The 27,516-nt window shown below is 36.1% G+C and overlaps 1 protein-coding gene across 1 annotated transcript; it reads left to right on the top strand.

The window, feature by feature from the left end:
* LOC106068640 (signal transducing adapter molecule 1-like) lies at positions 1-27,005 on the top strand. Its single transcript, XM_056015441.1, has 16 exons — positions 1-165; positions 5,150-5,234; positions 5,668-5,743; positions 6,928-7,026; positions 7,499-7,584; positions 8,089-8,152; positions 8,519-8,576; positions 14,495-14,625; positions 16,043-16,128; positions 16,261-16,358; positions 17,554-17,642; positions 18,679-18,769; positions 19,524-19,578; positions 20,617-20,782; positions 21,008-21,156; positions 22,864-27,005. The coding sequence occupies exons 1-16, from the start codon at positions 123-125 to the stop codon at positions 23,063-23,065; spliced, it is 1,578 nt and encodes a 525-aa protein (XP_055871416.1). The 5' UTR covers positions 1-122; the 3' UTR covers positions 23,066-27,005.
* Positions 27,006-27,516: the final 511 nt, after the last annotated feature.

Raw genomic sequence — 27,516 nt, 5'->3', positions numbered from 1 at the left:
CGTGAAGGAATCATTGATGTATTAATTTAGCATTTGACAACCGTAGAATAGATTCGAGATAATAATAATTTTTTTTGTTTTAAAAAAATTATAGATCTAAATTATAGATCTACATCCTTAAAATGCCACTTTTTGCTAACGCTACACCTTTCGACGCAGATGTTGGTGAGTTATTGTAAACAGAGTCTTATTAAATAATTAATCTGTAATTATTACACAGTCACAGTCACAGCAGTGTCAGTCACTCAGTCTCAGTCACTGAGAGTGTGAGTGTGATCATAACAAACAATCATTATTATGATTATCATTAGATCTATATTAACTATTAACAATGAAGTCAATGAATTTTATGAATATAATCAATATAACTTATTAATATAATTTTATTAGATCTACTCACTTACTTGGACTTGTTAATATAATAACAAAGTTTATGATTGATGTGTTAAAAATAAAATCACAATGATTCAGGATTCAGGTGACAATGACAATGAGAAAAATCTCTTTTGTGTAGAGTGTAGTAGTAGTGTCACTAACTAAAGTAACTAATGTGTAATAATGTACATTTTGTTGCTAATAGTAGTAATAGATCTGCTTTGGTGGTGGTGAATGAGTAACCAACCAACAATTTGAATAACAATATCATATAAAAGTATTAGTAAGATCTAGAATTCTAGATCTAGAAATCTAGATTATATATATGTACTTATGACATTATGTCACTTATGAGAATGTAGTACTGATCTAATACTAATTTAACACTCAACGCTGTATTAATTAGCCTAGAAATATGATTTCTAAAACAAAAGTCATGTGTCACTGTCCTGAAAAAATAAATCATTAGATGACATTACACAGTGATTAGTTATTAGATAATTAGATCTTATATTCTTATGGATCTATAAATTATAGAGCTAGATCTAGTCATAGATTATGAAAAGATAATACATCAGATTTACTACCTAGAAATAGAATAGATAGAGCAGCTGTTAATAATTTATCATGAGGAAAAGTGTGGGGGGTGGATGTTTTGGTTGTGTAGGCTGAAGAGTTTCTGATGAAATTATGAGATACATGGGCGTAGCCAGGATATTTTTTTTTGAGGGGGGGAGAGGGCCCCTCCCTACCAATATACATAATTAATCTTTATTACATTCTGACCCTTCATTCTTTTGGAAGATGTTTATTGTACCCTAGAACTATTTCTGGTATTGAAAGCCAACAAAATACATATTCTGAGGTATCTGAAGTGCATTATCCTGCTATTAAAAAAGTTTTATTTCAAAAACCTAATGTTATTCTTACGTACTTAGATCCTCCTGCACTGATCTGCGCATTGTGAGGCAAGCTGCTTCCATAAAAATCTGGCAATGGCTAAAGCCTCTTCCCACCTGCTCTGTGTGTGTGGCGACAAGTTGTACTAGGATGTCCCTGTTTGCGTTTTCCTCGTAATGGCCTCCATGTCATCGCAACTCTTATTAAATGCATAATTAAAATTTCTGGAGAACATGTCCCACAAACCTCATGCAACGCTCTATCACAACCTTACAAAGGGGTCGACTCCCAGTTTGGCATAGGATTTCCTTGATTGAGACCCGATCTCTATAACTGACTCTTAAAATCTGTTTTAGCCATCTTTGTTGAGCCACATTAAGTCTCTTTCAATTTCGGCTGATGACTATTCACTGCACTTTATTACTGGAGCCCAGTCACTGATAGAAATTTGTAACCTCTCATAGCTACGTTCTTGGAATTAGAGTGACTGTAGTTTGCTTTAGATTTTATATCAAAAAGGGAAGTTTTATCGTCAAAATCATCTGTTGGGGGTTTTAAACTAAAAAAAACTGTTTTTTTTTAAATTCAAAACCCCATTCAGCTACACTCATAGTATTTGGTTTCTGTAGTTTGTTTTAGAATAATATTGAATAGAGTGGTTTTCAACCTCAAAACTCTCAGTAGGGGATTTTAAACTCAAAACCAATGGAGTTTAAACTTTAAAAAAAAGATATCTGGAGAAGAGGGATTTAACCCCCCCCCCCCCCCTTCCATTGGCTTGGCTATGCTCAAAGAATTTTAGTGTGCAATTGGATTTTTTTTTTTATATTGAAAGGTATTTTTTAGCATCAAACCCCTCTGAAGGGGGTTTAAACTCAAAACCCTCTTAGGCTACTCTCATAGCATTTTGAGTGCCTAATTTGCTTTTTTTTTTTATATTGAAGAGGTATTTTTAGATTCAAGCCCCGCTGAGTGGGATTTAAACTCAAAATGCCCTTTGGCTACGCTCATAGAATTTTGTGTGTGTAATTTGATTTTTTTATATTAAAGAGGTAGTTTTTAGCTGCCAACCCCACTGGAGAGGGGTTTTAAACACAAAACCCCTCTTGGCTTATCTCATAGAATCTGGTGACTGATGTATGGATAATCTTATATTGAAGAGGGGGTTTTATCGTAAATTTTGGAGGGGGGGTTTTAAATGAAAATCTTTTTTAGCTATGCTCTTGGAATTAGGGGATTGTTGTCTGCAATTTTTTTTTTTGTGTTTTGTTTAATAGAAGAGGGGGATTCAACTTGCCCTAGCTACGCTCGTAGAATTTTGAGTGTGTAATTTGCTTTTTTTTATTTTGAAGAGGTGTTTTTAGCTGCCATTCCCGCTGGAGAGGGTTTTTAAATTCAAAACCCCCTTGGCTGTGCTGGGGCAAGTGATGGTTTAGTATTAAAATCACACCTAAAATAAACAAAATCAAAGCAAAAAATCAATCACTAACACCCCCCCCCCCCCCCATGCCCATGATTAGGTAGTTTGTTGTACTTCAAGTTAATAAAAAAATAGACTGGGGTAAAAGATGAAAAGAAAGGAGAGATGTGATTATCATTTCATTTATTTTTCTGCCTACATACTTTCAAGTTGTAGTGGTGCATATTTATAAGTTTGTTTTAAAAGAAGTCTGTTTAAGCCTATTTCATTAAGAATACTCCTACATCGTTTAGTTGTACTAGCTGTTGGGAGCTATAAACCAACAACTGAGTATTAATAAATGTGTAATTATCTCTACTTTTTAGTGCAAATGGAGGTGCATGGCTGAGTGCTGAAGCACTTAGCTACCAAACTGGGGGTCCTGAGTTCAAATCCTGGTGAAGCCTGGGATTTTTACTTTCACTATCTTTTGGGCGAGTCCACCCAGCTCCAATGGGTAGCTGATATTAGTTGGGGAAAAGTAAAGGCATTTGTCGTTGTGCTGGCCATATGACACCCTCATTTACCCTGGGCCAAAGAAACAGGTGGCCTTAACAGCATCTTCCTATAGACTACATGGCCTGAAAAGGAAAATTTTAATGCAATTCTTGAGAAAAGTCAAAATGTGCATTTTAAAATCCTTTATTATACATAATAGTTGTTAGTCATAAGTCTGTAATATTTCTGTATAGATATATCTGTAGGTAGATCTACATAGATCTAGCACTTTGTGTTGTAATAATTTTAATCTGTGAACCAGTATATATTTATTTGGACAATGGATGTTTCAGATGGATTAAAGGGATACCTAAAAACTCCAAACATTACTATTAAATACACTGCACTGCATACTAAATAAACTCTATAACTTGAGCTATCCAGGAAAATAAGAGCTTTAATAAAATAATAAAAACAAAAAAACCCTCAGTGACCACAATAATACACTTGTTCCATTCCACTCTCAGCAAACAAGTAACTCTAACCACTTAAAAATCTCCCCCTGTCATACAACAAACTCCAAACTCAAAACACTCAATTCACATCACATACATTCACGTTCATACTCTGGGAATCCTGATACAACTCTTCTACACTTAAATAACAACTAAGAAACAAATACATTCTATCTTGCCTTACATGCCCTTGACAGGATGTTATGGCGTTTAAAATATTTGTCACTAGTACTATTTAAAAAAAAAAAACAAATATTTTTTGTTCACTAATATAAAAACAGACTAGTTCTTTATGTTGACAACTATATAGACCCCAAAAAATGATTGTCAACAAATAGGACAGCGTAGCAATGTGTTTAAAGTGGAAATATTTGCAAGAACTAAAAAAGAAAAATGTTTGCACCTTTAAAATGTATACTCTTTAGACTATCTATACGTAGATCAGCTGCAAGTAGTGGACCTAAATTAATAAAATGTTATTTCCTCCCCCTCCTTACCCCATCCTATTTGGATTAAATCTTGTTCTTTGTAAGTTTGATATTAAGCATAGTGATAAGTTTTTTTGTGTTTGGGGTGGGGGGGGGGATGATGTAAACATTAGCTGGTGAGCAGGGAAAGAAAAAAAAATCATTCTGGACTAAATGATCATGTGGACTGAATAAATAATCATGTCAACTAATGAATCATGTCAACTGAATGGTGAGATAGGAATAAAAACAAATAGACTGATTAACAAAAAGAAATTGCAACATTGAACATTTTTGTGCTAAATTTTAAAGGAAGCCAAATATCTCTCTCTTCCCCCCCCCCCCATTTTTGGCTTCCCATTTGTGTACATTAAGTCACAGATTTTACAATGTTTTGAATAGTAAATTTTTCAATATTAAAAATTGAATGCATTGATCTTGTACTCAGATAAATTTGATGTGGTTAGAAATCTCTGTTAAGTTTTTTTTTTTTAAACAATGTATTTGTTTTTGTAGAAATTCTCAATTTGTCAACACTTCCATTTACCAAAATGGGCAAATTTTGTTAAATAAAGATCTACACCCATTATAGAATAATAAATGAATTTAAATAAAAAATTCAAACAAACTTTTAACATGCCTTTGAATATTTTATTCCTAATAGTCTATGTGCCATTCTGAAAAGAAATAGAAGCATACTCCCAAAGGGCCTCATTAGGGTTGTTTTTACCTGGTGTAGCAAGCTTATGGTTTCAGATCCAACTCCTCAACACCCCCCTCTCTTTTTTTTTTTAAATGTCTCTTGTTTGTAATTCTTTTCGTTGAACCACGAATACAGTATGGAGATATTTACCTACATTCAATAATTAGTGTAAAGAGTAGCCTGGGCATGGGCAAACCAAATACCATTTTTAAATTATTGAGCACAGAACTGTGTAACCACTTGAAATATTGGATAAATTATATTATTTCTTTTTTTTTTCTTCATAAAACAGAAAAGGCTACTCATGAGATGAACACAACAGAAGACTGGAGTCTATTGCTTGACATATGTGAAAAGGTTCAGCGACAGCCTAATGGGTATTTATTTTTATTCATTAATCAGTATGAATTTATGTGGAATTATAATAAATGAATTTAGCATTATATTATAGGACAATACACTAAGAACAGGACACACACCTCTGTTAAATTACTATATTAACAAAATAAATCCCACAAAACTCAAATTTTGTAGACACTGCGCCCACCTTATGAAACCGTAAACCATATCCTCTTTGAATGCCCCTTCCTAATCCACAGCCCAACATTACCAACACCCTGTATGGCAGTGCTGAACAGCTGAAGAGAACAGCACACTATTTTTCCTTGGCACAGTATGCAAAAGAGCTCACAGCTTAGCAGCTAAAAGCTGGCTAGAAGAAGAAGAAGAATAGGACAATACAATTATTTCTAATCACTTGTCCACATTGGTAAACATACAGCTTTATAATCAGTGTTTGTATGTTCACAGTGCTAGAGACTGCCTGAAATCTATCGTCAAAAGACTCAATCATAAAGTTCCTTTTGTCTCTATGCAGGCATTGACAGTAAGTAACATTTATAATTATTGTTGTTTTGTGGAATTTTAAAACTTAACATTGTCATTTAAAATATGGGACCAGATGCTATTTGATAAACTAGACTTTCCTATTCCCAAACCCCAGTGCTGGGTAAGTCCCAAAAAGCCTGCAGAGTCTGGGAGCGCATGAGGCGCCCTGACTGCACTTGCCCATGGCTGAGGCTTCCGGGCCAGAGCAAGCTATTATAGCACAGTGCAGGACAGGTCTTTGCTGTTGGCTCATATTTCTCATGGCTATGGCCAAACTTTGACTCACGGAAGAAGAGGTAACCGTGTCTCATATTCTTTTCAACTGTCCCACACTTGCTGATCTCCTCCTGCGAAACCACAAATTCACAACCTGTATGGTGACATGTATGCACTATGAAAACAGCAGGGTTTCTGTCCAGAGCTTTTGCAAGAGAGGATTTGAACCTCTCTTGCCCTGACTCAAACAGAGTTTGATGATGATGATTCCCAAACCCCATGAATAAGAAAATTCACTTAAAAGCTCAAATCAGGAAAAGTCATATATTTTTTAGCTATAACTTTTCTTGCAGTAAAGATGAATATTATTAGAAATATTCCAAAACATTACTACTTTAAAAAAAACACTACATTTATACATAAATCAGTAATAAGTAACATCATAAATGTTGGATATACAATTATTTCCATCATCAAGTCATCTGCCTAATGGCTGAGCCAAAACTTACATTAATGAAAAGTAAATTTCTTCAACAAAACCAATAATCACAACATACGCCTTAATTAGATTGATTGTTGGAATATTTTTAATAAAATATGCTTCTATGCTTTTTTGTTTAAACCAGGAAATTAAAGTGCTTATGCACGTACTAAACAAAAAAATTAATGAAAATTGTATGTATTTTTTTTTTATTTCATATTCCCAGCAGATATTGTTTCTGTCATATGTAATAAAATGTTGTAGATACTAGCTTGGATTTCATAGTTGTGTGAAATGCTGAACTTAATTTTAACACTCATAGAAATTCTTTATGCATATATTCATTTTGCATTTTAAACAAATAATGGTGGTGGTGGTGGTTGGCGGGAGGGGGGCATATATCAAACAAATCAAAGTAAAACTCATTAGAAATAATTGATAACAAAAATACTTTAATTCCTAACCATGTATATCTCTCAACACAGTTGCTAGATGCATGTGTCAATAACTGTGGCCGTCCCTTTCACTTAGAGATTTGCTCAAGAGATTTTGTATCAGAATGTCGGACTCTAATCTCACAAAAGGTAGGATTGTATTGCTCTTCCTTTAAAAATGTTTAGGCCCAAGTCTAAACAATCAACAATATTTTCTAAAAATGCCTGATATATATTTGTAAATACAGGTTTGCAATGTCATTTACAAAAATGCTTTCTATCATAGAAGAAATGGATCTTTGATTTTGTCTATTCTTGAAATGCCAATAAGCAATATTTTTTTCCTTGAAGACTAGTCTGAAATATCTTTGGGCAATAAATATTGTGAGTTTATTAGCCTTAGATGTAAAATAACTTTGATTTCTTAGTATCTGATTAACTAGCATGGCAAATTTTAGCTCACATTTCGGTATGTTAAATTAATAAATGATGATCATTTTATAAAAAAAAAAAAACCAGCTTGGAAACTAATGGCCACTCTGACCTAATTTCATGCTAGTAATAAAGTTGTAAGGGAGTTTGATTATCTGAAACTGATTAATGGCTTCTATTTTTTTGACAGGCTCATCCCAAAGTAGCTCAGAAGTTAAAATTGTTGATCAAAAGCTGGGCTGAAATGGCTGAGTTCAAAGACGATCCAGCATTAAAGTCAGTGATAACTTTTTATTATAACACTATATCTTTCTATTTGAATATCATTTAAAAAAAAACAAAAAAACCTATAGATCAATTCTTGACTTCCGAACCTAGGTGTTATCTCGGGTTTGCGTCTTGGTAAAAGTTGGCATTTTGAATTTGGTGAATTTTAGGATGCCTCTGAGTCCATCCAAATCTAATGGCTTAATGGGTACCTGACATTAGTTGGGGAAAATAAATGCAGTTGGTTGTTGTGCTGGCCACATGTTACACCCTCAATAACCATTGACCATCAAAATAGATGATCTTTATGTCATCTGCTTTATAGATTGCAAGATCTGAAAGGGGAAATTTTTTTACACTTGTCAAAAATTAAACTTTGAAAATATTGACATAAGGATTATTTTTAATGCATTTATAGTTGACTAGTTAATCGTTAATTGCCATTGTGGTGTTCTACATGTATAGTGACTTTTCTCTATATACCAGAATGAAACTTTATTTCTTTTTCTCCAGTTTGATTCCAAGTTTTTATGACAGTTTAAAAAAAGAAGGAGTAGATTTCAGTGACACAGATATTGTAAGTAATTTCACTAATGTGTTTTAGACATTGTTTTTTTTTTTTTTTTTGGCAGTCGTGACCCCCCCCCCCCCTCCTCTATGCCTGAGTATTCTTATAGAAAAAAAAATATTTTTTTTTTATTTTAAAGTTTCAGCCAATCATGTTTGTTTGAAAATATATTTACACTTAATGAAAAAAGTTTTAACAAGGCTACTTTTTTTTTTTTAAGTAAACATTTTTTTGCATCTAAGCCCTAATGTAATTGTAAAAGACTTTCTTTTTTCTTCATTGCTTTCACATCCAGACTAAAGTAGCAAATTAGCTGACCATCTAGTCACATTTGTAATAATTGTCATTGACATTTTAATATTCTTTTTCCTGTAGAAAAAGTCAGCACCAGATCCATCAACTGTAAGGAAAGAAGAAGATGATATAGCTAAAGGTTAGTATATATGTCACATCCACAAGGTCGTTCACAAAATGTAGAACAGTTTGTCTGTACTCAAATTACTTGGAAAAGAAAAAAGTGTCTGACAGACCTTGATAGAATAGTTGAAGGCTACAGCAGGGAAATATAATTTAATACAGGTTAAGAAAAAAAAACGGACACAGGAAAAAAATAAAATGTAAGCTAAGTTGAAGGTTGTTGAGGTGACATGATGTGACTTAATGGTTCTAGATTATTCTATGAGGCTTATTTGGTTAGTAAGAGTAAGAGATATATATATATATATATATATATATATATATAATTTAGAAAGATATATGATTTGATTTGATTTTTGATTTGAGGTACATCGGCACAATTTAGGCCATGTCGTGCCTGCAGTCCCTTAAGGACTACTCTCTCTCTAAACAACAAGGGCCAGATTCTATACAGTCATATAATTAAAATCAAGGTCTATTCACAGTTAAAATAGTAAAGGTAGTAAAAATTTAAATATTTGGTAAAAATCTAATGTAAATAGTGCATGTTCACAAATTCAGAAATCAGATCTTCGTAGATAGCCCCACTTCCCGAATAAAGCCCAGTACCTTCCCAGGGTCGACATTATTAAATAGTGTTTTTAGATTAGTGGCTCTAAAATATTTCGCCCTGACATCCTGGTATCTGGGGCAATCAACGAGGATATGTTCCACGGTGAGGCGAGAGTCACAGTACTCGCAAAGCGGGGGCTCCTCTCTCTTCAGTACAAAAGAGTGTGTGATGTAGGTGTGGCCAATCCTAAGTCTGGACATAGTCGTGCTACCACGCCTTGTCAGACCCTTAGATGTGGGCCGCCACCTGACATCCGCCACAATCTGCCTGAGTTTATTGTGAGTCTCAGCCTCCCATCGGTTCTGCCACTCTTTATAGGTGGCAGAGGCAATACTTTGTCTCAGGTCCGAGTAGGGAATTTGGGTTCCTGACACCTCATGATTTAGGGCTCTCTTTGCTTCTCTGTCTGCGGCTTCGTTTCCATCAATTCCAACATGGGAGGGGACCCAGGTGAAGGTGACATCCCTACGGTCGGCTGTTATTTGGTCCAACAGCTTCAGGCTCTTATGTACCAATGGGATGTCAGTCTTCATCCGCCCCAAAGCTTGCAATGCAGATTTGGAGTCGGAGCAGATTATAAATTTACTCCTTTCTGATGCTTTTACGGCCATAAGTGCAAGCAATATTGCGTGCAATTCGGCCGTAAAGATGGAGCAGCCATCGGGGAGTCTACAGTAGATTGTTTTGTTCCGAAAGGAGCAGGCACACGCGACCTTTCCCTCCATTTTGGATCCGTCTGTGTAGATGGTGCCACAATCTCCGTAGCTCTCCTGCAGTTCCTTAAAGTGGACTTGTAGTATGCTTGGGTCTGTATTTTCTTTTTTGAAATTAAGGAGGGATAAATTTAATTTGGGTTTATTCATTAGCCAAGGAGGATTCTGAGGGGTTTCTATTTTAGAGATTTGGTCAATGGGTGGGGTTAAATTTTGGATGGGTTCTCTCATTCGAAGGCCCAACGGCTGTATGACGTTAGGCCTTCGATTGTATAATTCTACCTCTGTGGGGTTAAATATGGAGTCAAAAGCAGGGTTCGTGGGGTTGGATTTTAGCTTGACTATATACTGCATTGCAAGCTTTTTCATTCTTATATCCATGGGGAGTTCTCCAGCCTCCACATGGAGACTTGGGATAGGTGATGTACGAAACGCGCCGAGACAGAGACGCAGGGCAGCATTTTGTATTGGTTCCAGTATTTTTAGGTACGACTTCCTTGCTGCTCCATATATTATGGACCCGTAGTCTAGCTTGGATCGAATTAGACTCCGATAGAGCAGCAGCAAGGTATCTCTGTCAGCTCCCCAGTCCGTATGGCTGAGTACTCTTAGTATGTTTAATGACTTTTGGCATTTCTTCTTAAGTTCCTTAATGTGGGGGAGAAAATTAAATTTGGAATCTAAGGTGAGGCCTAAAAATTTTGTAGTTTTCACGACAGGGATCTTCTTTTTGTGTTTAAATAGTTCAGGGTCTGGGTGGAGTCCCCTTAGATTACAAAAATGCATACTAACTGTTTTAGAGTCTGAGAATTTGAAACCATTATAGTTTGCCCAACCCTGAATTTTGTTTAAACATAACTGTAATTTCCTTTCTAAGGTGTTCATGTTTTTCCCATAAGTAAGAATGACAAAGTCATCAACATACAAAGAGCACTCTATGCCAGGGGACAGCGCATTTATGATGCTATTTATTTTAATGTTGAACAGGGTGACTGACAGAATGCTGCCCTGGGGTACACCCATTTCCTGGTCATGAGTGTCAGAAGCGGAGTTGCCCACTCGAACCTGAAATTTTCGATCTTTCAGGAATTCCTCCACAAAACGGGGGAGGTGTCCCTTAAGCCCCATAAGCGCCAGGTCACGTAGAATGCCATGTTTCCAGGTTGTGTCATAGGCCTTTTCTATATCGAAGAATACAGCTACTAGATGTTCTCTTCTGAGTAATGCATTTCTAATATAAGCTTCCAGCCTTACCAGGTGGTCAGTTGTTGTCCGCCCCTGCCGGAATCCGCACTGGTAGTTTGAGATCACTTTATTCCTTTCCAGGTACCAGACCAGCCTACTGTTAATCATTCTTTCCATGGTTTTGCAGATGCAGCTTGTTAGTGCTATTGGTCGATAGTTAGCTGGGTCAGAGCCGTCTCTTCCCGGTTTAGGTATCGGTATAACTGTGGCTTTCCTCCAGCTGTTTGGGAAAGCGCCTGTTTGCCACACACAGTTATAGACCCCTAGCAGGACTGCCAATGAGGGTTCGGGAAGGTGCTTGAGGAACTGGTAATGGATTTCGTCTTCTCCAGGCGCTGTGTCATGTGACTTGTCCAGCGATTCCCTCAGTTCCTCAAGCGAGAACGGTTTGTTGTAGTCTTCATTGTTCTCTGACCTGAAATCAATGGGGTGTCTTTCCTCCCTGGTTTTGACTTTTTGGAACTCTGGCGTGTAGTGTGCAGTGGATGATTTTTCTGCTATTGAGGATGCAAGGCAGTCAGCTATTTCTCTGGGGGACGTGACAGTTCGTCCTTGGTTTTTCAAATGCCCTATTGCATTTGATTCTTTCCCTTTGATTCGCCTTACTGCCTTCCAAACCGCTCTAGCAGAAGTTTTGGCATCCAGACTGCCGACAAAACTTCTCCAGGAATTCCTTTTGGCTGACCGTATGGTTTGTCTAGCCTTTGCTCTAGCTATCCTGAATAGCTTTAGGTTTTCCTGGGAAGGATTCTTTATAAATGCAGCCAGTCGTTTTTTCCTTTCGCCAATAGCACTTTTGCAAGCTGTATCAAACCATGGTTTGCTAGGCCGTTTTGGATTTGCAGAGGTTAGGGGTACAACTTTCCTGGCTATACTTAGTAGCTTGCTAGCAAAGGTATCAGCTGGGTTCTGTTCATGGAGGATATTTTCTGTGATATCCTCGGAGCATCTTTTTTGGAATTGTTCCCAATCGGCCTTATTCAGTTTCCACCGCTGAGGTCGTCCCAATGAAGGGAGATTGTAAGTAATGATGATTGGGAAGTGATCACTTCCCCGTAGATCATTGCTAACTGACCATTTAAAATCGTCCAGAAGTCCGGGGACGTATACGGTGAGGTCAATGCATGTGAATGATCCAGTTCCTGGGTGCAAGTAGGTTGGTGATGCATCATTAAGTATGCATAAATCAATTTGGAGGAAGATATCCTCCAGCATACGACCTCTTGTGTCGGTATTGTTGGATCCCCACATGGTGTTATGGGCATTGAAATCCCCAAGGATTAAATAAGGCCGGGGGAGTTGTTTCAATAGCTCCTCCATGTCTGTTCGGTTTAATGGAGCGCCTGGTGGTAGATACAGGCTGCAGCAAGTGATAACCTTGTGAAGGGTTATCCTAGCTGCTACGGCCTGTAGTGTGGTCTGTAGTTCTACCCTCTCATGGGGGATGCTATCCTTCACAAGGATACAGACTCCACCTGATGCTCTCTCTGCATCCTCAACATTCTAGCTGTAAGCACTGTAGCTTCGGAAGCTGATGCAATCTTTCAGAAATGTTTCCTGTAAGCAGACAGCTACAGGAGTCTCGGAGTCCATCAGTAGCTGCATTTCCTCGTAATTGGCCTTGAGGCCTCTACAATTCCACTGTACAATTCTGGAATCCATGGCTTATTCTAGATGACCTACTTGGAGCTATTTGGCCTTGGGAGGCCCCCGGAGGGGGTTTCCCTTTATTCCAGTGACCTTGGTATTTTTATTCTTGGGTTTGGATGGAGAGGAGGACAACCCCCTTTTGGGGGAAGTCTTTCTCTCTGGAGAGGGGAGATCCCTCTGGTTAGAGCGGAGGTTATTTCCTCCTCTCTCACCTCGGGCATCCTCTCCGCTTTGATTTCTCCCCTTAGGGAGTTGGTCAACCTCTAACTCGGTAAAGGTACATCCGTTTCTTGCCTTGTACTCCTGCACGGCAACCTCCTGTTTCCACACAGGGCAGTCCTTGGAGTAGGCTGAGTGGCCAGCTTGACAGTTTGGGCATTTGAACTGGGCTGTGCAGCCCTTGTCCTCATGACCCTCTCCAGCACATCTGGCACACACAGTGTTCCTCTTGCAGACTGCCGCGCCGTGTCCATAACCCTGGCACTTGAAGCACCTCATGGGGTTAGGTATGTAGGGCCTCACTGGAACTCGTAGGTATCCTGCCTTCACATACTCTGTCGGTGTCCTAGTTCCGAATGTGAGGATAATAGTGGCGGTTTTGACCTCCTCACCCTCCCTGCGCCTGGTAATGCGCCGGGCATGGGTGACTCCTTCAATGCCCTCCACTATTTCCTTCTCGGAACATTCCAGTAGGTCCCTAGAGCTGATTACACCTCTGCTGGTGTTCAGACTCTTGTGTGGCATGACTTCCACTTGGAGATCACAGAGTCTTCCGCATCTTAAAAGCCCATCAGAGTGTGTCTTGCTGTCTACTTCTACAAGGAGTTCCATTGATTTGTGTAGCTTAGACACACTCTTGGGCTCTCCCACTACTGACTTGAGTCCCTTATAGATAATAAAAGGGCTCAACTTTGTCAGGCTTTTACCCTCCTCTGTGCACCTAACCACCAGAAATGATGGCCAGGTGGCACAGCTTTTTGGGACCTCCACTTTTTTATCATCAATTCGACGTTTCTTGCCCAGACATAGGTCTGGGGCAAGTAGTTTTGTGTGTGTTTTTTTGTCCATATATATTTTGGTTAATTCGGCATCTGTGCTCCCCACCCGCCATCGAGTCCAACAAGGGGACGGGCCATTCGGATGTCCAGAATGAGCCCGCCAGGGCTACACAGGTGCTATACTCAGTCAGCTGCTACATCGGACATGTGTCCGATACAGCAGCTCCCTGATTGACCCTCCAGCCACCGCCCTCCAGCATAGGTCGACGACCTATGCTGGTAGCTCGGCATGACCAGCCGGTTGACCCAGAGCGGGCCATCTGGGTCTCAGGTCTAGGGGAACTTGGAGCCAAAGTATTGTGTTGTTGTGGTTTATCCTTAGATAGCCACCACTCAAACACCAGGATCTCTTTATCCCACCTTACCCGTCGCAGTCCACGGCAAACGGACTGGTCTAGGACGTAGTGAGAATTTAAAGTTAAGGAGACAGTGTGATGATCAATGAAGGCAGACTTAGGAAAAGAGGAGGCAGACACAATGATAGAAAAGAAGTAGGGCACTTTTGAGCTCCAAAAGTGCTAAGGAAAGAGGAGCGCAGTTTAACGTCATGTCTCGGGACGGTAGAAAGATATATTGTTTTGCCTGAATATTTAGATAATCCAAGTTAAAAGTAATACTTACTTAGAGTAATGCTTATTATTTTGTCCTCATACAGCCATAGCACTATCATTACAAGAAGAACAGCAGAAGTCATTGAACAGGGTTGGGGCTAGTGGTGGCTCAAGCGGCCTGTACCCTACGTATGCCACACCTGTCAGCAAGGCAGTACAGAAGGAAATAAGGAAGGTAAAACTACCCAATCTTTTTTATTTAATTGCCAGCATTCTTTTCAATTAACCCAGCTATTGTGGTAAGGTGCTGCTTACAATAGATGCCTTATAAAGTAGGATGTGTTTGGATGTTAACAGCAGTTTTTTTTTTTAATTTTCATATAAGAAGAGCTCATAATATCTTGTTCAGAAGAATGAAAACCGGTAGTGTAGTAGTTTTTTATTTTTTTTTTAATCCAACTTTTTAAACAACAGTGCAGATACCTCAGTCTATAAGGGCTACCCAGGAAATTGAGCATTTTTAAATCTTGTTCTAAAGATATTAAAAATATGCTAAAAACTATTTTTCTGTTTATTCAAATATTTTTTTTTTCAAAAATAATTGTTGTTTTTTTCAATTGAGTTTTTATTATTCAGAGCTATCTCTCTTTGTTAAGGAAATAGAAGGAATTTTCTAAAACTGGAAATAAGTGCTATTAAGTTAAAAAAAAACAACACATTTTACTTTCTAAAAATTACAAAATTAAACAAAAAAAAACAAGTGTTTTAATTTTTGTAATCGAATGACATGTTTGATTCTTTTAAACATGAAATGATATGAAGGTTTCATTTATTTAGAAAATATATGCTTAAATAATCTAACATACAAACTGTGATTAAATAAGTACTTACCAATATAAAACAAACTGGTATGTTGGGTTCTTTTGTTGCTTGGCTCGTTAGGGGTTATTCCATTACAATTAAGAACAATTATTACTAAATAAAACTTCAACTCCAGATATCCATGGAAATACAAATAATACTTTATCCAATATCCAATTAAGCACACAATGACATAAACTCTCAATAATTGTTAATACACAAACACCAGTCCAGGAAGCGACCGTCCAACCTTCCTAGACCGGGAACAAGACCTCACTAACTCTCTGACATTCAAAGAATACTTAACCATTTAGTTCATAACACATGCAAGACTATTCACATTCATAACTTGGGCCTGGGAGTACATAAACATACCAAAATATCAAAGTAAAATTCACTCTCACTATACCTCCCCCTGACATGGTATTCAATTAGAAGATTATCAAAATGGCCTAAAAAGTAAAGTTCCCCCTTTTAGATCTTGTGATTTATGGGGCTAATGATGTTGCGGTCATATGTGGTCATGTGACCATCACAACGACAAACTGCCTTTACTTTTCCCTAACTAATGTCAATTACCCATTAGAGCTGGGTGGACTGAGTTGCCCAAAGATCCCGAAATTAAAAATCCCAGTCTTCACCAGGATTCGAACCTGGGACCCCAGTTTGGAAGCCAAGTGCTTTGCTGCTTAGCTACCATGCCTCACAATGAATGACCTGGCATGCAGTATTGGCAGTTTGTACAGTTATGTCAAAAAACTATACTTTTTGTTTTCAATTTTTAAACCTAGGTGAGAGCTCTGTATGACTTTGAAGCCGCTGAGGATAACGAGTTGACTTTTAAAGCCGGTGAACTGATCTGTGTTTTAGACGACAGGTATGTTTGAGCAATATTACCATTTTTTATGTACAAATACTTGAAACAAAACTACAAATCTATCCGCATTTTAACCAGCATTTAATGAACCTAATAACAACACTGAATTTATTGTCTTTCTTTTCTTGATAGTGATCCTAACTGGTGGAAAGGTTCCAATCATCGAGGAGAAGGCTTGTTTCCTGCCAATTTTGTGACAGCAGACTTGACAGTAGAGCCAGAACCTGAGAGTAAGTGGACATTGGTTTTAAAACAAAACTATTTGTCTTATTATTCTGACTGGATATGTCTGAATCCTTTTTAAAGATTTATTTTTTGAGTTTAAAATTTTAAACCTATTGATGAACACATTTTATTTTGTCCTCTCTATTCTTCTTCTTCTTCTAGCCAGCTTTAGTGTAGGCTGGGTGTTTCCTCAGGCTTTTAAAAAATATATAGTCACCGCATTTTAAGCAAGTTTTCGGTCTTGGCAATTTTCTCCAATACTGACATAAAAGGAAACATCTAGGTCTGAAGACTGTAACCGGAATATCCATGGGACAAGGTGGGGTTGGCGAATGGTCCATTCTCCGCCATCCATAGAGCTCTCCAAATGGAACTTTTCTGCAGTAGAAAGCTTAAAGTGGACTGTGCCCTGGGTATGCCCAGTGGAATCGTCACATCCTGGATCCAGGCCCCTTCACGATATCACATTCATCAGATCCAGAAAAAAAACTTCATGATGGGTTTATATCTAGTATTAGAATGTAGTGAGACAAGGACCTCCATCTGGTGTAGTGCAATCCAGACCTCCGTCAAAAAGCACCTAGAGGGGGGGGGGGGAGGTCCACTATTATTCACTTAGTGAAATGCAAGTGGAAAGGCAGTGGGGTTATTTATTTCTCTTGGTCAAATGCAAGTGGAAAGGCAGTGGGGTTATTTATTTCTCTTGGTCATTTGCAAGCCCTGATACCCACACGGGGGAGTATTGCCTCAGAGTGGAGGTTTGGAGTCAGAGTTTTCCTTCTCCTAAATGGGTTGCGTTGTTTAGGCTGATGTGCCCCATCAACACGAAGCTAAACTGGTTTTGAGGCGCCAGTGTTCCGCCTTTCATCCCTTCTCCTGTCAGTTTGTAAGAACAGGTTCCGCCAGATTTTTGGGAAAATCACACGTGAAGGCCAGGAGCTGGATTTGACTGTCAGAGGCATTTAGAGACGCAAGCCATGGGAGCATTTCTTGGAAAGTGGGTGCTTATCCCCCCTTTCACCCCTGGCATTGACAGTCCTTTGGAACCCCTCCTCTCTATAAAGTTTTGTTTAATTTCATACATATAAAGATGATCAACAAAAAAGTATGTTCTAGTCTGCTAAGATGGTACCTACTTCTGCTTTTTTATTTAGTTAAAACTAGATGACGTCTGCTGTAGCATGTATTTTTATTTTTCAGTCAAAGTGGAGAAGAAGTCTGTTCAGTTTAGTGATCAGGTAGAAGTGAAAACCCTAAGTTTGCCCCCAGGAGAGGAAGAGATAGATGAGGTAAGTTGACATATAAAAATAATAATTTTAGAGTCGTAGTTGTTTGTTTTTTTGGGGGTTTTTTTTGGACACATTAAAATATTTCTTGATTGTTTACCAAGAAAAACACTTCATATTGCTGCGTCAGTGTTTATATTTCATTTAATGGTTTTGTTTTGTTATAAAGATCTGTTGATTGATTCATACTATTCATACTAATAGATGCTTGATTTGAGTACATCATTTTTTAACAACATAACTAGCAATATTTTAAAAGGGTAAGTCACTAGTGAGGCTAAATTCTTGTAAAATTCTGGCAAATGGGTTACTCAGCATTCTTAAATGACACTTGTCTCAATAGAACCTGGCCTTTTGTATGGCCTAATCTCCAAGCATAGCAAAAAAACTTTTGCAGACAGTTAGTTGAATGGATGAAAGTAGATAAGAGGTTCCTCTAAAAGGGTACCTGAATCCTTAGGTAATACTGAGCTCATTAGCCTAGACAGGCAATATATCTAGTCTAGGGACATTTCAGTTTATAGTGAACCTGCTGTGCCTTGCTTTATTTTGAGGAAGCATCAGTTGTAGAGTACATTAAACTTTGTGATTACCAACCACGAGTTAGTTGGTGCTTAATGTTTGACAATTCATTGAATCATGCTGGCAAATTTCTAATGGCACCATTATGCATGGGCAACCCATGATTCTTTTATCTAAGTATATAGCCAGAATTCAAGAATACTGAAACGCATCTTCTATGTGGAGCTTGCTTAGGCAACTTGACTATACCCATCATGCATTGGGAAATATTTATTATATTTATTCCCACACAGTCTCATAGTGTATCCTTTTCAGCTTGTTAAAGTGAGAAGGATTGTTTCTTTTTCTGTTCGAACATTGTTTCAAAGAAAGTCACCATATGAATTTGAAATGTTCTGTTGTATATGCCTGTTTCTCCTTGTGTGTGTTATTAGGTCAGAATGGGATGGAAGAGAAAAATCCCCCTGATGAAATAAAGCACAATTAGCTTTAACCATTTTTAAATTCATTTTCTCAGGCTAAAATTGATGAGGTCTTGGCACTGATACAGAACGCAGACCCGACAGGTGAAACTCAGCCAGACAGCCAGCACATGCTCATGTTGGAAGGTGAAAATCACTAGCATTGCAAACATCTAAAATACTTTTTAATGGTGGCTTCTTTATTCAGTCTTGCTACAAACTAAACTGATCCACTAAGTGGTGGAAACAAAGTCTTAGATCAATCCATGCTTATGATAAAGCAAATATTTTTTTTTCCTTTTTTACTTTTTTTAAAAAGCTTTAGTTTTTAGGTCTTCATTAGACAAAATTTGGTTTAAAACCAGAAGCTATATCAGTATACCTTGAAAATATTTTTTTTGTTGAAACTTAAAGAAGGAAATAAATTTCAAATAAAAATTGAATTTTAAGGGTGAACATGAACATATTTAAATTAGCATTATTTAAAAAAAATACATCCTCATATTAAATTTTACTTTGGTTCTATAAACTTTTTAATAAAAAAAAAAGGTATACAAATCTTTAGAACAATTTTTTTTTTTTAATTTATTATGAAAGATGCAATAACCAGCATTCACCATTTAGAAGAAAGTGGGTCATTGTTTGTTTGCTAGGTTTGAACAATCGGAAAAAGGCATAACAATATTGACAATTAATAAGCTTGTTCATCAATGTAAACATTTGTTTTAATTTAAAATATAATTATTTTGATAATTTGTTCACTTCATTAATAAATGAAATTTTAAGTGCTCATGTATAATTCGCACCAGATTAAAGGTGGACAACATAGCTACATAAATATTGCATAATTATTGTAAACATGTCCACCTAGCAATGATCTTACATTTCCTGTATCCAACAGAGCAGTGTAAAGCAATGGGTCCACTTATAGATGCTGAGCTTGAAAAGATTGACAGGTGAGTATATGCCCTTATGCTAGTCAGTGGCTGTAAAAAGTTTTAATAAATCTAGACTTAGTCTTTTTTTTTTAATCTGGGTAAAGGAAATGCAGGAGATGGTATCTATCAAGCACCTACTAAATTGTTTGGGGGGTTTCAAAACTCAGTAGGTTTGCTATAGTTGTCCATGAACTGAGGCATAAACTGAGTTTCCACAGAAAAAGGATTATTTTCAGTTTTTCCTGAGACAAAGGTGGCATCAAAATGTTTGAGTTATCTTGTATTTTCATTTTTATTTACAGTTAGTGTATTTGTAGCTCTAAGAACAAAATAGTGTTTCTATTCAAAATAATTGTCAGTCTTGGCTTACTAAGGAAAAAAATGTTAGCACTTTGCATTGTTATTTAAATAAACTTCTGTCTTTTCATCATGTTGAAGAGTTAAGATAACTAGTCCTGTATTAGAGATGAATTGCGCAGTGGGTTCCAGATCATGCAGCTCTCCGTACAGTTTTTCTTCTATAGGGATGCTTTTGGACCAATGTCTTGTTCAGGTTACTAGATAAAGTATGCAGCTTTGGAGGACATGTTCGGCATTCTTTGGTGACACTTCACATAGACTTGTCTCATTCTGTTGTGTCCAGTTCATAGGGTTTAAATAAACACAATTTTAGATCTCATTTGAGAAAGACTAAAAAATTAAACCAATCCTGATGATCTGGCTTTGTTTACAGACAAACCTGGGTAACGACATCCTTCCACGGAGCTTTTCAGTGGTAGACCTTAAACATCCTGTTTGGTTACTATCTTATATTCAGCTAGTTCAATTTGTACATCTATTTTCAAATCCTTTAAAATAAATTAAACTGGTTAAATCTCTTATAGACCTTTGTGTGTAGGAAATATTGATCATAAGTATTTGAAAATGAAATGTATATAAGAAAAACACAAGACTTTGTTAAAATAGATGGTGCTGGTGGTGTAGTAGAGACCCTGGGATTAAAAACTGCTTTTGTTTGCAGATATTAGTTAAAATATTTGTTCTGTATCTTGGCAGGAAACATGCTAATCTGGTTGAGCTGAATAAGAAAGTGATGGATGCATTACAGATGTACCATAACCTGATGAAGGAGACACCAGCCTATGGCTATGCTGGTCTCAAGTCCCAAGGAATCCCCTATGGGGCCATGCAGTCACAGGGAATAATGGGTCAACCAGCACAGGTGATTTTTTTTTTTATAGAATATATATACTTTTTTAGTCTTATGCTACAACTTCTTTCAATTTTAATTGTTGTTATACAAAGATCATTTTTTCTTGTTTAATTGTTTTGAAAGTTAAAATATTTGATAAACAGTCTTTGTCAAACAGCATATGAGATATAAAACTACTTGTTTCTCTAAGTATACATTTTTTATGTAAATGTTACATTAAATTTTGGCCAGCAGATGTACAACAGCCAGCCTCAGTACATGGTACCTGGGTCAGTTGTTGCACCTCCAGGTCAGGGTCAACCCAGTATGTCTACTGGGCCCATGCCATCACAGATTTACACCCAGCCACAGCTTGCACCATCAGCTCAGCCTAATTTCCATGGGTACGTTTCAGATTTTGACAAACACTAGTGTAGGACACTTACCAATTTCTTGTAGAACGTTCTAACAGCTGTATACAAAGTAAAGTAGTAAGGTTTTCTTTTACCCCCTTCATGCCTATTCCATGCACACATAATTCATTTATTTTATTTTTAGAGCATACTGGTCAACCACTGCTGGACATGTAGTGATCTCTTAATAGGGTTTTTTTTTTTAAATTATTATTTAGTTGTATTCATTACTTTTCCTGAGTGTGTATATTGCCTCCTCTTGGCAAGGCACATATTCAGTTTCACCAAATTATCTTATGAGCCAGATATATAAACCCCAGATAGCCTTGAAGCAATCCAATATGCATATAATAAGCTAATAATCCACTTACATTAATCCACTTGTTACATTAATTCATAAATTTTTTTTTTAAATAGAATAACAGTGGTAGTAATTAAATCTGATCCAACTGATTTATGTTTAGGCTGGGTTAATGGGAAATGGAAACATAATTGTTGTTTGTATGTTATGTTTGGTAGAATTCATTTTTCACCTTTAAAAGGTGACACTGTAAACATGTTTTAAAATATCCATGATCTAAATAAATTTGTTTCTATGTTTACTGAACTGTTGGACTTCCATTTTAATCCAGTTCTCTCTTGTTACGTCATGTAGCAATGTGGTCTGGTGGGAGGGTCACTATCAAAGTTCTTTCATTAGGCTTTCCAAGTCTTTGAACTCTTTACATTATCGTTTCTGTTTTTCTATTTTAAGAATAAAATTAAATTTCCTGTAAAAAAGGTTATATCAACTCTGTATGTCTGATAAAATGTTTGTACTCATTATTTCTCCCACACCCATTCTCGGATCAAGTTGAAACTTCACACAATTATTCATTGACATAGACAATACATGAATCAATTAAAAAAGTTACCAATTAGTCAATTAAATAGGGGTAATTCTTTTTCTATTTGTTTCATATCAACAATAAAAATCCTTCAGTATTCACAGATATGGGTAATTATGTCAGGTTTTGTCTTCTTGGATATTTGTACACACTATTTCTCCCACACCCATTCTCTGATCTAGTTTCACCTTTAAACAATTATTTATTGTACCTGTTAAACATGAATAAATTAAAAAATGAAGCAATTAGTCTATTAACCTAATAGCTTCTATTTCCAGTTAGAAAAATCCTCTTTTAAACTTTAAACAAAGAGGGGTAACTCTGAATTAAAAAAAAATCTATAAATGTAAGAACTTATACTATTAAACGACTTTAAAAAAATTATATACAATTATATACTTTAAATATTTTTGGTGGGGGCTTGTACACTGGGTCTACGGGCCTATTTGTTCTAAAATTTCTTTTAAAAATTATAAAAATGTGATACACATCCAGTATCCACTCAAAAAGATAACACCCCCCACCCCTTTTTCTCATTCCTACTCTAAATGAGACATGATAAGCTCTTATTATAGGAAAGTTATAAAAATAATAATTGTGTCACAATGTTCCAGCCTGTGTTAGGCATATAAATTATAAACATTCTGAACTGCCGTAGGAGCTAATGGGTTAATTATTGGTAATTAATTATTTTGTTTGATATTTAATAAGGTAATAACTTCTACATTATTGAGAGATACATTTGTAAGTGCCTTAGATAAGCTTTGTCGTTTTGTTTTTTAAAAATGATTTTTTGCTTATTTTTCTTCAGACATCCAGGTACAGTACCAATGACAAACTATTCCAGCCTTCCATCTGTAGGGGCTGTCCCATCACTAGCAGCTGTCAATGGAAGCCATAATCCCATCCCACAGCAGCAACCACAGTTCATTGGTGGGCAGGGCTACACCCAGGCCCCGCCCCCTAACATGAGTGTGTACCACACCTTGCCATCCCAGCAACCTCTCTTGTAACATTCATCCCATCAATCATGCTGTTGAAACAGAATGACAAGACAGACAACAAACAAAATTATTTAAAAAAAAAAAAAAAGGATTAGCTGCCCCAACTACAGGGAAGCTATGAAAATTATGCAGTTTTTATTTTATCATCATCTTTCTTAACTCATGACCCTCATGGGTGAAAATGAAGCCACTATGTGTGATAAGAGACCTAATTTAGAGCCGTGAAGGGATTTGTGACCTTCACCTTTCATTGCTTGAGTGATGAGCTAGGAGGAACAACAAAAAAATGACATGTAAAGTTCAAAGATACAATTCTGTTGTAGCAGACAAGAAGTGACATGAACAACTTTTACTTTGCTTGCGACAGAAGTGAAATGGGGGTAGGGGGGAAATGCACAGCTTAAAGTTTTTCATGAGTGATTTCTTGTGTACAATACTGTGACCGTACTTTTGTGTGTGAGTGAATTTTTGTTAGCCATGTTGCTCTTTTAATGTTTCTGAGTGAAGCAACTGATGTTTATGTCAGTTGCTTTATATGTTGTGATGATGTCAAAATAAAATTTATATCATGTAAGGAAGTTGGGTGGAAAGCTAGAGAACTCATAATGCTCATAATGGATTTATTATGATAGCTAGTTGTTTTTTTTTTATATTTTTAAATGAGACTCAACTATAAAACAGTGCAGACATTGGCATTTGAGCTGTATATTAATTATTGGGAAATTTAAAAAAAAGGCTACTTACTGGCACATATTCTCATTATTATTCATTGGTATAAATTGCAAATCACAAGCTTTATCTGGTAATTTTGCAAATCTTAAATAGTTGGGACTCACATTTTAGGTTCAGTTTTTTTTTGTTTGTTTTTTTTACTTTGGGTTTAAGGATCGTTCAAAGTCAACCTTAGTAGTTTAAACTGTTTCAAAAGGCAGGTGCTATTTTACTGGTTCTTTAACATCATGGTATTCTTTGGGCCAAAAAAACCTGCTTAAATTATGGATCGTCTTGAACAACTTTCAGCTTATTACAATGATTGAATGGCAGCTGGTATGGTAACTAAACTTACAGCAGCAGTAGTTCCTAAATTTTGGCTACTTTAGATTTAAAGTGGTAAAAGTCAACACTTTAATTTCTTAAAACAAAATTTTTTTTTTTGGACCATTAAATTATGAAGAAGTTTGTATGTGATGTACTGTGTAGGAATTTTACTGTTGTTTTATTTTGTTATCTGACACTGGGAGAGGCCATTGTTGATAATCATGCATTTGTGTTTATGACTTAGTTTGATCAAATGAGCCCTTTGTTAACTTTTTTCCACGTTTCCGAAGTTTTAGAATGGTTTTGCAAGACTATATAAAGATCATAATATAATGGTTGATTTGAGTCAACATTTTGTACAAGTAAAAAAGTTCCTTCAATTTGGTAGACATGCAGCTTTTTTTCTTTGCAGTAAAACGTTTGCTATTTGTTTCATTTACTAGCTTAAAACTGTTGAAATCTTGTGTAAAGATATGAAACAAATAAAGAAATGCAACTCTGAGTTTGCTCCTTGAGGACACACTGCATTTTACTTAGTACTTTCCATTTTGCTTTCACATTTGGCTAGAATGGGTACAAGTTTGTGTGTGCTGATTGTGTATGGCACATAAATCAAGGGATTCACATAAACAATGATTTTGTTTTTGAATGTATTTATTTATCATTAGCCAAGATGTGATTGTCTTAGTCTTATGTATTGCATTAACATACTTGTAAATCTATTTTGTTGTTTTGTATTGCACTGTTTGCAGCAAGGGGGATAATTGATATTTGAAATCATTGAATTAAAAAGTATTTGCAGGGAGAACCTCTTAAAAAAAGTCTTTTCCCTTTAAAAGCACACACATATTCATGCTAAGTAAAGTATATAGGAAAACTCTATTAAATAAATTTTGTGAAAACTAGCACAGTAAAACCTAACCATGAATCTGAAAAGAATCCATAAACAAAAAATGTATTTAACTGACTAATTACTTCTAAGCCACTTATTTGAAAATAGTTTGTATCCGAATTCAAAGCAAAGCCAATGCTAGCTAAAGAACAATGACCTTACAATGTCCCCCAAATCTAAGAGTGTTTTTAAAAGTCCCCAGTCCCCAGACCAGATGTTGTGTTTTTAAAAAAAGCAAAGCTTTTAGCTCTTCTCTTTGCTTTAAGCTCATCTCCAGAAAAAGAAATGAATTTTAACTCAATGTATGTTTAAACCAACCCGAGTTCACATAATAAAAGGTGGATGTAATTTGTATAAATATTTGTTCTATAAAGATCTTTGAACCTATTATCATGTCACTAGTAAAAAACAGTCAAGGGTGTTATGTTTTTACTAGAACTTGATTTCATCTCAAAGGAAATTCTTTTTTAACTTTTAAGTGTTTTCATTCCAATTTTGTGTATTATTGAATATGTCAAATAAATACATTTATCCACACACACACATACAATTTTTAAAACTTACTTTGTGTTGAGAATTAACAAATCTGTTGAATTGAATTTTTTTCTTTTTTGTTGTAATATCATTTTCTTGAATTCTAATATTATTGGTTATTATTTCAGCTAAATAAAAAGAACCTTGGTCAAGTTTCATGCTTAGTTTTTATGGATTTTTCCAATTTGCTCCTTATTACTGTCACTTATTAATTTGAAGTTATTTATTTTTTTTTTTTTAATCTGGTGCTGAATTTGTGCAAGGCATTGTCACAATTTTAGACATATTGATCTACTTGATTTCAAGTTAAAAGGCTGCACTCAAATAGATATTTGCTAAGCCAACTAACAAATGATTCAAATTATGGGGTAGCAGAAAACCCTTAACTTCCTGGTAGGCCTACATCAAATAAAAGAATAACCCAGAATTGAAAATAAATATTTTCTTTTATGTTGAGTGTGATGGAACTCTTGTTCCTATGTATCATTTGTATTAAATATGTGTGTGTGTGTGTGTTTTCATCATATTTGTCTTTCAAGAGATTGGTGTAGCTTGTCCTTTAGGACACAAAGACAAAATTGGCTTTGTTATCCTTCAAAAAGTGGGTCTCACTGGCAGTACATAATTATTGCATTGGCTGTATATAACTAGGGAGATGCTAGTAGTTTGTCAAATAAATGTTACGTTTTACAACTTTTAGCCTGATTGGTTCTCTACATTTGGGAGAGCCTAGATACCCTATCACTGAACAATGAAAGGGGAGGAGAGTCATTGCAGTGTCAAGTGTAGACTAATGTTCCAAGTATTGCCGTGGGGTACTTTTTTTTCTTGTGACTTCACGTATAATATTATGCATTTACTATTTTTTTTATAGACGCCACCCTCATCACTCCTGTAAAAAGATATTTTAGTATTTGTCCCTAACCTGTAAATTTTTTCTTTTCTTTTCATTCTTATTCTTTCCTAAGTTCAAGCATTTTCGGTAGTTGCCAACAGTTGCAGCGGCGGCATGAAGAGAGAAAGGCCAACGTGTGCATTCAATCATCTGCTTTCAACACTCATTCTTTGAAACTAGTTGATACAATGTCCAGTCTAGGAGGGAAGAATTGTTAAGCATTTATGTGTAGGATTGCATTTGCTACTCTGTTCATGGGTTCCGTGCATGAGAACATTTAGTCTGGGTCATGCTCAGGTCACTGTAACCCTAACCCTAAGAGCCTCCTTTACCCATGGATCCCCCACCCCTTTCTCTCTCCTTAACACCAATGGTGTAAAAAAAAATTGTGTTTTGATGTCAACAATTTTCTGAAATGTCATTTGATTTCTCTATTTGAAACTGTATAATGTGGCATTGGTATCAAAGAAATGCCTACATGGATTTAACATTGTAATGTTTTCACTACATGTAAGTATAATATTGGTTCACACAGATAATTGGCAATGTACATTCTAATTGATGTTCTATATAAATGGATGTTAACAATCTTAGAATTTATTTTGTTCATTGAATAAATGATGAATGACTGGAACTGGTTTTACAATGAAAAAAAATTAACAAAATATTTTATTGTTAAGTCTTTTGTGGAGAGGCACCGAATCATAGAGTAGGAAAATGAGATGTGAGTAAAGAAACTTTAGAAGTGAAAATGATCATTATTGTCTTTTTTTTGTTTGTTTTGTTTTCAGTCAGTTTTCGATTACCAGAGTACTCTCTCAGCCATGGGCAAGAAAATATTTTTAAAAAAAAAAATACTTTTGAATTTCAAAGAAGAATGTGAATATTGAAATGAAATTTAAAAATGAATATTGTGCTGTTATTGTTTGTCTAAATAAGTCAGAAACTAAGAGTTTTTTGTTGTTTAAACAAGAAAATTTCAATCAATTTTTTGCTTTGCCAACTAGAATGCAAGTAATATTCACTTCTAACACAGATATCTGTGTACTTTTCTACAACTGATTTCTAGAACCTTAGCAGTAAATACAATAGCGTTTCTCA

This window comes from Biomphalaria glabrata, chromosome 17 (assembly GCF_947242115.1).
Source record: "Biomphalaria glabrata chromosome 17, xgBioGlab47.1, whole genome shotgun sequence".
Taxonomy (NCBI): Eukaryota; Metazoa; Mollusca; class Gastropoda; family Planorbidae; genus Biomphalaria; species Biomphalaria glabrata.
The sequence above is the reverse complement of the archived record's forward strand: the minus strand, read 5'-3'. Positions and strand labels throughout refer to the sequence as shown.